Consider the following 13400-nt stretch of genomic DNA (forward strand, 5'->3'; position numbering starts at 1 on the left):
TGTTAATTTTCCTTGCTAATATCTTGAGTCAAAGATCTAGATTGGGAAAACAGCATAAAATTGACTTATAGTTCACTGAGATTGGTGAATCTTATATAATCTTATCAACTTGTAGAATATGAATGTTTTTAATGATTCTATATTAAAACACTTATTAACTAATAAAATCCTATTGAAATCCTCCATATCTTTACTTTTTATGTATTTGATTCATTACATAGTGGTAAAGGCTTCCACGGTAATTGTCTTTTTAAAAGTTATCCTTGTGTTTCTTTCTTTTGTTTCATTTTCTGTTTGCACTGACATGTGAAGCTTCATGACATAGTACATTCTCTTGAGAGTATATCTTTCATTACAAAATACCCAGTATCTCCTTTATACTCTGCCTTGAATTCTGACTTGTCTAATATCAACTTGACCATCATTATTTTCTTTTGATACTATCTATGCATGGTAAACCATTTTTAGTTTTTAAAAACATACTTGATTTTTAGCATCACTGTTATCAGAACCTTGTTTCCGCTCTATACCGTAGTGAGTGCAAGAATCTGATGTGTGCAGCTTTCAGTTAACACAGTGCTGGCAAAGCAAGGACAGTCTAAATCTTAATTTTTCTTTTCTTCCCTATTTGAATGTCATTATTTTTAAAAGCAGATTTTAATGATCACAGCTTTGCTTTTTATCTTTTTTCTGCATTCTTAGTTTATATTTTCTGTGTGCTGCATTTATTTTTTTCTTTCCCTTTTTTCCTCTTGAACTTACTAGAATTTATTTTCTTGATTTGTTTTTTTTGTTCATTGATTTTTAATGATAGCTTTGTTCCACATTAAAACCTAAACAATAGGAAGAGATCTCCTTTTTAAGATACTACATAATTCACTTTATATATATGAGTTCCAATTAACCATAATTAGGCACTATTTTTCAAGTCTATGCAAATCCAGCTCAAAACTGGTAAATTCTGAAATCTCATTTAAAGTCATAATGTCTATAATTGTGACTCGTGATTAGAGGTTAACATAGAACACAAGTTCTTAGTCATCTTTGCATGGGGTAGTGTTTGGTGTGGGTAGTATTACATTCAATGTCAGAAGATCTGAGGTAAATTTCCCTTCTACTTACTTTTAGCTGCATGACATGGAATCTTACCTAGTTGTTCCAAATAACCATTTTGTTGTTTGTGAAACAAAATTAGTATCACCAACTTCATAAGGTCTTTGAGAACATTAAATAAGACAGTATATGCAGAGCACCTTTGGTCACTGTCTGACATGCGCCGTTGTAATTGCTGTTTCTCCTGTGGTTGTGTTGGCCATTGGATCAAGTCTTACCTATTTTTCTTAGGTGGAGTGGGAGCCACATAAGATGGGGCCAGCCTTTCCGACTCCGCCACGTCACAACAGGGAAATACTTGAGTCTCCTGGAGGACAAAAGCCTTCTACTCATGGACAAGGAAAAAGCTGACGTCAAGTCGACAGCATTTACCTTCCGATCTTCCAAGGTAAGTCACAAAATGTAATTTTGGATTTCCTGTAAGTATATCCCTACCACATTTCCTTTGATGTTAGAAAGGCAAAAAGAAGTGATGTGTGCTTTCCATGTATTTCTAAATGCGCACTGTCTGTTCTGTCCGTCCCTCTTCAGTAAAACCCATTTCCTAAACCCCTGAAACCTACCCTGGAGTTTCACCTGGTGCCTAGTTCTTTGGTTATTGACACATAGTGCATCCATCCAGCCTCTTTCAGTTTTCCTGGGCTTTGGCAGTGCAGTTAGCGCAGACCTTGTGCTGCCGTCGTGTAACAGGGGGGTGGGCACACCAGAACCTTTTTCTCATGGCACGCTTCCACAGCTGCTCTGTACACGGACCTTTCTTCTAATGTCTGTTGAGTCATTTGTCAGACCACAACCTCTGAGAGAATCCTTCAGCTCTTTCAAGAGAATCCCCCTGAACTAGATGATGACTAGAATAGAAATAAGTACACATCGAAGTCAAGTGGAAATGCTGCTGCCTCAGCACAGCAAGGCCCACTCTGTGCTCACGGGAGGGTCCCAGCTCACCAGCCCCGCAGGGTGACAGGTTCCTAACCGGACCTCAGCAAAGCAGCAGTTTTCCTAAACAGCAGAGTGCTCAGGAGTAGTTGAAAATCAGTTGTTTCTTTGACAGATGCCAAGCATCTACCATGTGCATTTTTATGAAAATTGTATCTTTCTGCCCTTAATTTCATGAAGATTGTGAAACTTGGGCATAATGGTAGGAAAGGTACTGCATTACTGGTTTGCTTTTGTCAGAGAGATGCAAGATTTTATGCCCTTCTTACTGATAAAGGGAAGTTGGAGCGAGACCAGAACTAACTCTGAAAAGACGTCAGCATACTCAGGAGGCTGAGCAGGCAGTAGCCACACTCTAGTTCTGTTGCTTTGGAGGACACGGAATGGTAGAAGATGCCTCTGGTTCGACGTGTTCCCCAGAGATCTCCAGGGGAGACAGCAAGCGTGGTCCCCTTCCTCTGTGGAGAAAGTAGGCAAAGCTGGTCAACTCCAGTGGATAATCTGAGACAGGATGGGCATCTGTACTTTGTTGTGGGGACCGAGCGGCGCTCTGGATGGGCACTTCGGTGGACCTCGGGTGAGCAATGAGTTGCTCCTTGTCTCTGTAGATGGAAGGCGCAGGTGGTCGCATTGTGAACACGCTTGGTACTGGTCAGCTGCTTCCTCAAGACTTTAAGCAGGGAGGTGGGAATTTGCTGGTTTGTCCACTGATAGCATCTCAGCCCAGAAAGGAAAAAATTCAACCCGCTGAAGACCAATCAGTTATCTGATGGTGGAAACCCTTTTCAAGTAAAAAAGATGGCACGCAGTGGCATACAGCTTAATGGCAGAAAATTGGAAAAATGAAAAGAAATGCATATGCAATCCCAGCAAAATGTAATCAACCAAAATAAAATCCCAAAGAAGGAGGAAAATCTGAACAGATAAATCACAGTGAAAGACACTTGGAAGGTTTTTCAAGATACGGCACTTAAAAAAGCAAAATATGTCTAACAAAAAGTGAGGAGAAAGAGGAAAAGTGAAAGGTGCTCTGACTGCTGCCTATGAAACAGTGGAAGTCGAAAAACTTTCTGAAAACTGCAAAACCAATTAATAAATAAGATATTTAATAGTAAAAGCCAAAGACTCCAATGTAATAAAGTTTACTAAAATAGAGTGGTGGACAAGAGGGAAGTTGGTGAAAGAAGGAAAGTGGGCATTTGTGCACTCAGGGATGTTTGGGGCTGACCTGACCTGGGCTGAGAGTGGGGACAGGCTGTCAGTTCGTGCCCTCCCAGAGCCTGTTGTGGGCGCTGGGAAGTGAGGGCCTTTCTGTCCCCTCTCCTTGGCCTTCTGAAGACAGTAGCTGCTACTGTTCTGTGATGGTAAGTCTCCCAGTTGAGTTGAGTTCTCTCCATAACTGATCTCGCTGAGAATCAGGACCCCCGTTTTACAGATGGAGAAACTAAGGGCCAGAGGGATACGTCCCTTGTCCACATCCCTGGACTGGGAGCATAGAAGAACCAGTGAACACGAGGTTATCTCTGCCCCAAAGCACTGGCCAGGGTAGGTTTCAGTAACCCTGCACTGGCCAGTCACTCATTCACCCCTGGGCTGTCAGGGAGGCCACAGGGCCTGGAGGTGCCCCGTAGCTGCATGGTCTCCCCCACCCCCTCCATAGGCTCCCAGGCAGCTGCCAGATGCTATTGTCCAGTTGTAGTCTCCCCCAAATCCTGCTGTTGCTGTAGAAATCTGAACACTGAGCTCTTCTTTGTCTTTTCATTATTTCTGTAACAGTCATGTTTCCATGGTCTCCAAAAATCCTGCTTTTGCTGTAAAAAGCTGAATTCTGACACAGTCCTTATCCTTTCATTCTTCCTGTAACAATCCTGATTTTCCAGGAGGGCAGTGGATGCCTCTGGAAAAACAGGAATCAGATTATTCCAATGGAAACGCAACTGCAAAAGAGAAGAGTATAGTAACATGTTGCACTAATTTCTTGCGTATTTACAATCCTTGATCCAGCTCCCTTCTCTGTATATGATTACTTTTATTTTTAATGAGAAGGGTTGTCTTATAAAAATAAAATAAAACCTGTAATGTTACCTTCACCATTCTTTGTCATGGCAAAAAGATTGGTAAAGACTTAAATGTTCAACAAATAGAGTTGATAGCTAAGTGGTATTAGCTATCAGTGTACTGATCTGGAAAGATGTCTGTCATCTACTGTTGAGTGAAAAAGAAGAGCAGACTGTAATGCAGTTTAAAAATCTTATTTTTTTTTTTACTTTAAAAAATCCTGGTGTGTATGTGTGTGTGTGATTATATGTTAAATGGGGAAGAATCTACATTAATCTTTTTAACTTTGACTACTTTAGGAAGATCAAAATGGAAGGTGAATGGGAGTATGAGGGAACATTTTTTAACTTCTAAACAATAAGCCTCTGGATTACTCTGCCTGTTTTAACAGCCATTTTTCCTTTGTAGCTAAAAAATCAGCCATTGCACTGACATACTTGGACATAAATTTTGTGCACATTTTCATTTCTTTAGGGGGAGATCTAGAAATGGAAATACTGGCTCAAAAGCTATGAATATTTTAAAAATCTCTGGATAACAGTTCTTGCCGAAAGCAATAACTTTTGAAACATTTCCCCCTAAATATCTCTGCTAATACTCTGTCAGTGTTAGAGTGTAGCTAGCATTTGAAGAATTTTTACTGACCAGATCCTTCTGTCATCCCTGCTCAGAGGTTCTGTTTCTGGCTTTTGACAGTTCTGTAATGTCACAGCTCACACTGAGAGTAGAGAGACTAGGATTCCAGCATTGCCTTTCAGTGAATGATTCAGTTTCTCTGAATCTGGTCTCCTGCCTGGAGCCCATGTTCATGGAACCTCTCTAATAGACGCGGGTTGTTGATAACCTGCTGTCAATTATCGTGATGAGAGTTGTATATGATAACATGGTTGAGAGTAGTGAAGGTGGAGGTGAAATCCAGGAAAACATTTTATTTTTAAAATCACAGAATTTTTTTTAACATCACTGACAGGTTAGGTAATAATGTGTTTTCTATGAGTTAGAGACTAACTATATTATTTCTTCCTAAAAATACTTTTTATTATATATAGTGCATAGTCACTGTAGACAAATTTAAAAGGGAATACTACAAAAATATGGTAAGGGGAAAATTAAAATCATGTACCATCCAGGGGGGAGGGTATAGCTCAAGTGGTAGAGTGCATGATTAGCATGCACAAGGTCCTGGGTTCAATCCCCAGTACCTCCTCCAAAAAATAAATAACTAAACCTAATTACCTTCCCTTCAAAAAAAAAAAAAAACCTAAAAAAAAAAATCATGTACCATCTCATCCATCACTCAGAAACAACTATATTTTGTGTGTGTGTTTCAGTTTTTAGCAAATATATACATATTTGATACTAATAGGTTAATTATTAAAATTAAAATTCATTCATCATGAAAAGTGCAATTACATAATAAAGAAGCATTGAACTTAGAACTAAAATAGAATTTTAAAAAGTGAACTCCTTGATTATAGATTGTATGTTTAAAAAAATTTTTTTTATATTGTCAAAATTTTAGAAAAGATGGTATAGCTAAACAGTTTCTTTCATCCTTTTGTAAATCATCACATTTAGTGATGGTCTTTGGTCTTTGAAATAAATATCAGGTCTACTTACTCAAAGGTGTATTTGGTATTTATTTTTCCCTGAGTACCACTGACAGGTTGAAATTGCTTGCCATATTTTTGCATATTTTTGTTACTAGTTCCAATGAAAATAATGAATACTTAAATTTCTGGAAGGCAAAGACATTTTTGTGTAACATATTTCTTCAATTCTTTGTATACTTTGAGTGCACAATTAATAAATGACTATTTGATATAATTACTATGTTGTAAATCAAGTTTTCATAACTGATGAAAAATTAAACTTTTTGGGTCAATTGAAAATACCAACTTTTATCTTGGATTCAGGGGTATGATTTGGGAAATTCTAAAGTGAAGATCGTCTCTCATGAACCCTTATATTTATGTTAGCATTTCCTTACCTGTGGTTATGTGAGATGCTTTGAAATTATAAGCATGTTCTTGAAATGTACACTTTTAAAAATTACAGATCTTTAAGATCATTCTTATTTAAAATTGTGAGAATGGCTTTAAAAACCTATTCTACTAGTTAATATAAAGAGCAATTTTCTTAACTTGTCTTTGGGATATCTTTGCACTAATGTGAACACTCACTAGCCAATCTCAAATTTAGGATTTGCAGAATAATCAACAATTGTTGATAACTGTATATACTGAAAATAAACAAAAAAGTGGAAGACAGTTTATAATATAACCTATGTTGGTCCTCCATTTCCCCCAGCTTTACTGATATATAATTGACATAAAATTAAGATGTCCAATGTGGTGATTTGATGCACGTATTTATTGCAAAATGCTTATGTTGGTCTTCTTTTAAAGAGAACGTTTTATATCATGAAGATTCAGTCTGATTCATACAGGTTTTCCTAGCTCTATTCTTCCCTTTCTCTATTCCTAGAATTTTTAACCATCACTTTCAAGCATGTTTAAATGTCAGTTTTAATCATAAGGTAGGTCATGCCAATCACACATGTAGTATAGTGCCCCCAAGATGTCATTCTTTTTTTTTTTTTAGATTAAAATGCCACTAAAATATTCCTCTGGAGGTGATTTCCTCCAGTTTTTCCTCTCTCATGCACCATGAATTAGAAACCTTTTGCTGTCGAAATGGTGAAATACCGACCTCAAATAAGACTGCCAGTGAGATTACAAGGATTATGGAGCAAATGGCAAAAATAGAACAAAACATTTTTAGGACATAGTTTACAGTATGTTATTTTTATTTCAGATTTTTATTCTTGTTTCAAAAAATGTTTAAGATGTTTTAAGACACATGGACCCACACAATGAAAGTAAGAGTAATAGCTCCCAATTTATTACATGCCAGAGGATGCGCTAAGCCCTTCACATGCATTTTCACATTCAATCCCTAGTTCAAACCTGTGAGGCTTAGGTAATGGTTTACATCTTCATTATGCGGATGAAGATATTTAGGCTTCATCCAAACTCTGAAACTTAGTAAAACCAAAGCCCCCTTTAATAGGAAGTTTTATGATTTAATAATAGTAATAGCAGATGGAAAAGCTACGTTCTCATCTGAGATCGTCTGAATATTATAGTTGCTTAGTGATTGATTAAATAGCTAAAAATTAAAAGCATAATGGAGAATTTGGGCTTTCTTCTTACCAAAATAGTTACACAAAATTATCAGTGGAGATGGATTTTGCATTTAATCAGGATTAAATTCAAAATAAATTCTTGCATTCAGGGTATTTCTCAATGGGTTTTGATAGCATAATAGAAAATAATGCCAACTGCGGTTTTACAGAAGATACAGAAATTTATAGTTTCTATGCTGATATTTTTTAATTGCAGTAAGCATGAGAGGGAGCTCACAGAGGGAGGAAACCATCTGTGGTTAAGATGAGGTGTATCACTAGTTTGAAAGACTGTGTGCAGCACTGTGTTTGTTGCAGCATCATTTACAATAGCCAAGGTATGGAAGCAACCAGAGTGCCCGTCAGCAGATGAATGGATAAAGAAGATGTGAGGTACACACACACACACACACACACACACACGGAATATTGCTCAGCCATGAAAAGAATGAAATGCTGTCATCTGTAATGGACCTAGAGGGTATTATGCTAAGTGAATAAGTCAGAGAAAGACAAGTACCATTTGATCTCACGATATATATGTGGAATCTAAAAAAACAAAACAAATGAACTGACATAGCAAAACAGAATATACTTACAGACACAGAGAACAAACACATGTTGGTTGCCAGAGAGGGGAGGGAGGTGGGGAGATGAGTGACATAAGTGAGGGAGACTAAGAGGTACAAACTTCCAGGGATGAAATGAACAGTGTGAGGAAGGCAGTCAGTTATATTGCAGTACCTCCGTATGGTGACAGCTGTAACGAGACACACTGTAGTGATCACTGATTTATGTACAGAAATATTGAACAACTGTGTTCTGCACCTGGAACCAACATAGCGTTGTAGGTCAGTTAAACTCTTAGAAAAATGTAGACAATTAAAAATCAAGTTGCTAATGATGGTTATCTGGGGGAGATTATGGGTGATGGTTAATTTTTACTTTATACTTTTATGTATTTCTAGTTGTCTGCAAGGAATGTGTATTGCTTGTAAAATTAGAAAGAAAGCAATAAATGTTACTAAAAATGAAAAAAGAAAGACAGCAAAACAAAAGCAAAAAGTGATGAGGTGTCTCAGTTGGAGTTCAGCCAGAGGGGAAAAGCTGTGTGAGTTGTGCGTATGGGAGGGGAGGTACTGCGTGCACCTGCTTTCTGAGACTGAGAGGCCTGGGTGGGTGAGTCTGGGTCCTCCATGCAGTTGGCCTTGAGAGATCTTAAGCGGGATAGGACCTGAGGCCCTTGCTCTCTGTAGTGTCTGAGCTCAGGGAAAGCCTGAGCCCTCTTTAAAGGCCTCACCTGATTAAGTCTCACTCACCCAGGATCATCTCCCATCTTATTTGCTCAAAATCATTTGAATAGGGACATTAATTCCCTCTGCAAGATCTTTTCACCTGTGCTGTGTAACACGCCCTCATCATGGGGTGGTAGCCCATCATGTTGTTGGCTTGGTCCACACTGCAAGGGAGGGCATTCGAGTACACGATACTCGAGGGCTTCTCCTGAGGCTCTGTGACCTCCTTTCATTGCCCCATGGGAGCCCTTCAAGGACCTTCCTAGTACAAGAAAAGTGTTAAAGCCCTTCTCTCCACAAACCCACCCATCGGCATGTCTCCTCATGACATTCCTGAACACCGGGGATAAAGCAAGCTATGTGTTTTTTGCTGCTCTGCTCTGGATGGGCCAAGTTTGGCCCGGCCTGTTGGTCCCAGTAATTTCTGTGACCCTCTAGTATTTTTAGACTCCTGTTTCACAGTGATCACCTCTTCTGTGCCAAAAGGTGACACGATCGAGAAGCAAATAAAAAAATATTCTTTTGACCTTTTAACTGTCCTAACTTTACCCATTATTTGACTTAAGGAGAGCTGGCTATTATAAAAACAAACACACGCCATCATCTAAGGATAAAAGCCTTTGTTTCCTTCCCATCAGCCACTTGGCAGAATAGTTTGGATACATTTAAGGAAGATTTCAATTAATGCTGGGAGAATCTCTGAACTTGGTCTGTGTAATAAAAACGTCATCCTACAGGACTAGTTTAAATTTCTTAATGAGTCTAATTTCGTATAGCCAATGCATAGAGATCACTTAATGAGGACAGTTGTTCAGAAATAGCTTTGACTTAGAAATGAGCCAGTCCGGTGTGCCCAGTGCCAAAATACCACTTATTATTATGTTTCAGGCTGATCTTTTATACTTCTGGAAGCCTTGTGATACTCAGTTGAAAATTAGGTTTTCCAAGCCTTCAAGAGTGGAATTGTTTGAAGGGTAGGACTGTGGGTAGTTTTTTCCCTGAAGAGCAGCTTTGGTTTTGGCAGGTGGTTAACCTCGCCGGACTGAAACTCCAGTTCCTTTCTCTCTACTGCTGTGGGCAGCTGCTTATACAGTTTGTGCTTAGTTATTTCAGTTTTAGCTGCTGCCGTTAACCTGGCCTCCCCTGAGCATGCATGGTATAGCGCAAGAATTTGGGCAAATTCTATCAACAGATTTTGCGGCTACCTCTTTCACCCAGGACTTAGCTCATCTAATTTTCTGCTCGTGAGCCCCAACGTGTGTCCTCTGACACCTGAGGTGTCAGTAAGCCGCTTTCACCTGCCTGAGCTGCAGGCAGAGGTGCAGGGCATGCCCCAAGCCAAAGGCAGCTTCTTATAAATCACCTGGCTACTCTTGTCTTCAGAAAGGTCTGCTGCCTGCTTTCTCTCTGCCTTTGGTCCCTCTCAAGTGCCTTCAAAGAGATTCTGAAAAATATTTCTCCCAAGTTTTACAGTTGTTATCTATGGGATGATTAGCCCAACTGACTGCTCCGTCATTTCCCAAAGCCAGAATAAGTCAAAAGGAAAATAAATCTAAAAGGTGATACCAAAACTGAAGGCCACTAACTGATACAGAGTGGCTAATACAGGGTTTTGTTAAGAATACTACTTGCCTAATCTGAGACACTTTATTTCTAGTAATACAGGCTAGTTTTCTGTCAGATGCTTTTACCACATAGTGGTTGGTCAAAGCATCTTGATTATTTTCACCTGAATTTGTCCTAAGCCTGAGCTACAGAAAATGATAGGAAATAGATAAAAGGAAAGAATGTGACTGGACTTTGTTCTTTTAAACATCAAGTAATCACACTGCCTTTTTTTCTCTCTAATGTCACCTTTTTTTAAATTGCAGTGTTGTTAATTTATAATGTTGCATTAGTTTCTGGTGTACAGCAAAGTGATTCAGTTATATGTATGTATATTCCTTTTCAGATTCTTTTCCATTATAGGATATTACAAGATATTGAGTATAGTTCCCTTTACTGTACAGTAGATCCTTGGTTTTTTATCTAATTTATATATGGAGTGTGGATATGTTAATCTCAAACTCCAAATTTATCCCTCCTCCCCTTTCCCCCAGGAACCTTAAGTTTGCTTTTCTGTGTGAGTCTTTTTTCTGTTTTGTAAATAAGTTCATTTGTGTCATTTTTTTAGATTCCACATGTAAGTGCTATCATGTGGTATTTGTCTTTCTCTCTCTGACTTACTTCACTTAGTATGATAATGCCCAGTCCATCCATGTTGCTACAAATGGCATTATTCCATTCCTTTTTGTGGATGAGTAGTATTCCATTGCGTGTATATATATGCACCACACCTTCTTTTTCTACTCATCTCTCTGTGGACATTTAGGTTGCTTCCATGTCACTCAACCAGTTCTTGAGGATCAGAGTAATTACAAAAACATGGTTATTGTGAAGTTTCACAATTACAACTTCTAATCCAGAGAGTGATGTGAACTACTTCAATAAAAAGCACACAAAGCGTAACTTTGCAGGTAGTAACTGTGACTTCTCAAAACACAATCCACAGGCTTATAAATAGACTACAAACTAATTTCCTTGGATAAAAGAAAATGCAAAAATGTGAATGTTAGAGGCTCATTGTTTGATTCTGAGGAGATAATTGCATTGTTATATTTTTCCCTAGAATTTAATTTTCACATGTATAGGGTTGGTAGAAGTAGATTAGTAGCTCATCTTATTTGATAGAATGAAATTGGAATGGTTTATTATCTGTTTTATTGTGGATTCTTAGAATAGTGTTTCAAATTATTTGCATAATGGGTAAATCAGCTTAACTTAATTGTATTCACTTTCCTATATGACTTTGACCTTTTTACATTAAGAATTTCAACTCTTTTAAATTTTAATTTTCAATTGTTGATGGAGTACCCATAATTATTTTGGAGTTACTAATTATTAGTACAGTGTGAAAATGACATGAGAAATCTATCAAACTTTTGTCTTACTTGAATTGTCCCTTTTTGTATAACAGACATAAAATTTACTCCAACCTAATCTTCAAAAAGTTATGTAACTGTTATTAATTTCAAACAACAGTCAAATAGCCAAAGACATAGAAGAAACTTAAAGTCAGTTGAACAAGGAATGTTAGAGCAAGAGGAAGAGTAAGAAGCCACAGAGGGAGGTATTGCAACCAGTAGAACATTGGTTTTTGTTTGTTTGTTTGTTGCTGTTATTTTAAGAACTATAGAGAACTTGAAGATCAGAATGAAGCCTGGGAGGGAGAATGGAAAGGGAGCGTGTTGAAGATGGAAGCATTAAAATAAATAGGGATTTAAGGGAAACATTTAGTTGGTATCAGAGGAGCGATTGTTCCCTCATAGCACAGGGAGCTCAGCGCAGCAGCCCTCTAGGAGTGAACGCCCCTGTGGTCCAGGTTAGAAACCTCAGTGGTGGGAACTGAACTGTAGCTTTGATTAGTTCAAAAGAAATCATCATTATCCCTAACACCCTTATGAAAAAGAAAGTCGTCATCATCATCATCAACACCGTTTTCATGGTCAAAATCATTAAAATTAATTGAAGGGTTTATTTTAGTTCAGGGACTTTTCTGAAAACTTTTCATCCATTAGTCATTTTTTCTGATACTAGCTGGGAGATTCTTTTGTTAGCCTTATTTACAGATGAGAAAACTGAGGCTTAAAAAGGTTTACTTTACTTGTCCTAAGGTCACAGAGGTGATAAGGGGCAGAGACTGGACTCAAAATTTGATTTTATGTCCCCATACTTATGCTCTTAGTCATCAATAATAAAAATAATAATCTGGAAAGAATACGAAGCCTCAACTACCAATTTTAATACCTCTGGTTTAGCGTTTGCCGTGAAGCAATATAAAATTTTGTGTTGAGGCCGAAATAAGTTTCTAGCAGTGTGAATAATTCGGGATTGTGAGATGTATTTTTGCAGTCTCCTACTTTGGTTCTGGTAGAGATCGAGCTGCTAGGAGAGGAGATTTTGACCATCATTATTTCTGAGGCCGTCAGAGGGTTGCATTTTTCATGGAACACATTTACAGCAAAGTTCTCTTGATGTTATAAACTCGTATTTTTTTTTACCTGTTGCTTATCTTTTTTATTGTCTCTCTCTCAGGAAAAATTAGATGTAGGGGTGAGGAAAGAAGTTGATGGCATGGGAACGTCGGAAATAAAGTACGGGGACTCGGTGTGCTACATACAGCACATAAACAGCGGCCTGTGGCTCACCTACCAGTCTGTGGACGTGAAATCTGTGAGGATGGGATCCGTACAGCGTAAGGTGAGAGGCTGTCAGAGCTCTGTGTGGTGGTCATTCTGTACGACTGAAGAACCCAGCACGACAACCAGAGGTGGCCAGCCCTTCAGCCACCTGCTAACCGTCATTGTTTACATGCTAAAGGTTCCATCCTACCCTCATCCACTCAGGTTTGTACAGTGAACCTGGCTGGATGTTATATCAGTGATTTAAATATTAAGTGAAGAAACTTGCTACTCCCGGGTTCTAGCTTAGTCCTCCCCGTTCACCTGGTCCTCCGGGTGCTGCTGGTGTTATGCTTCTGAAATGCAGAAGTTCCCATCCCCTCCCTTGTGCGTCCTTCAGCTACACACCCCACTGCTTACAAGACAGCAGCTACACATCTTGGGAGTGCATGACGCCCTTCCCGACCTGCCCTGACCTGCCCCGGCCTTTTCCTCCTGTCTGCGCAGGCTCTGGGAGCCCTCTGCAGTGTCCCCACACCACCACTCACTCACAACACAGTCCTTGTAGCCCCTCAGAGAAGCACGGCCTCC

General features: G+C 38.8%; 1 protein-coding gene across 1 annotated transcript in view; it reads left to right on the top strand.

The window, feature by feature from the left end:
* The window catches only part of RYR2 (ryanodine receptor 2), a 539007-nt gene that overhangs the window by 242009 nt on the left and 283598 nt on the right, over positions 1-13400 (top strand). Inside the window, exons 12-13 of the mRNA XM_072971049.1 lie at positions 1345-1501; positions 12724-12888. Coding sequence (XP_072827150.1) covers positions 1345-1501; positions 12724-12888 — 322 coding nt within the window. The remainder of the gene's footprint in view (positions 1-1344; positions 1502-12723; positions 12889-13400) is intronic.

Source organism: Vicugna pacos, chromosome 11, assembly GCF_048564905.1.
Source record: "Vicugna pacos chromosome 11, VicPac4, whole genome shotgun sequence".
In the NCBI taxonomy this organism is placed as follows: Eukaryota; Metazoa; Chordata; class Mammalia; order Artiodactyla; family Camelidae; genus Vicugna; species Vicugna pacos.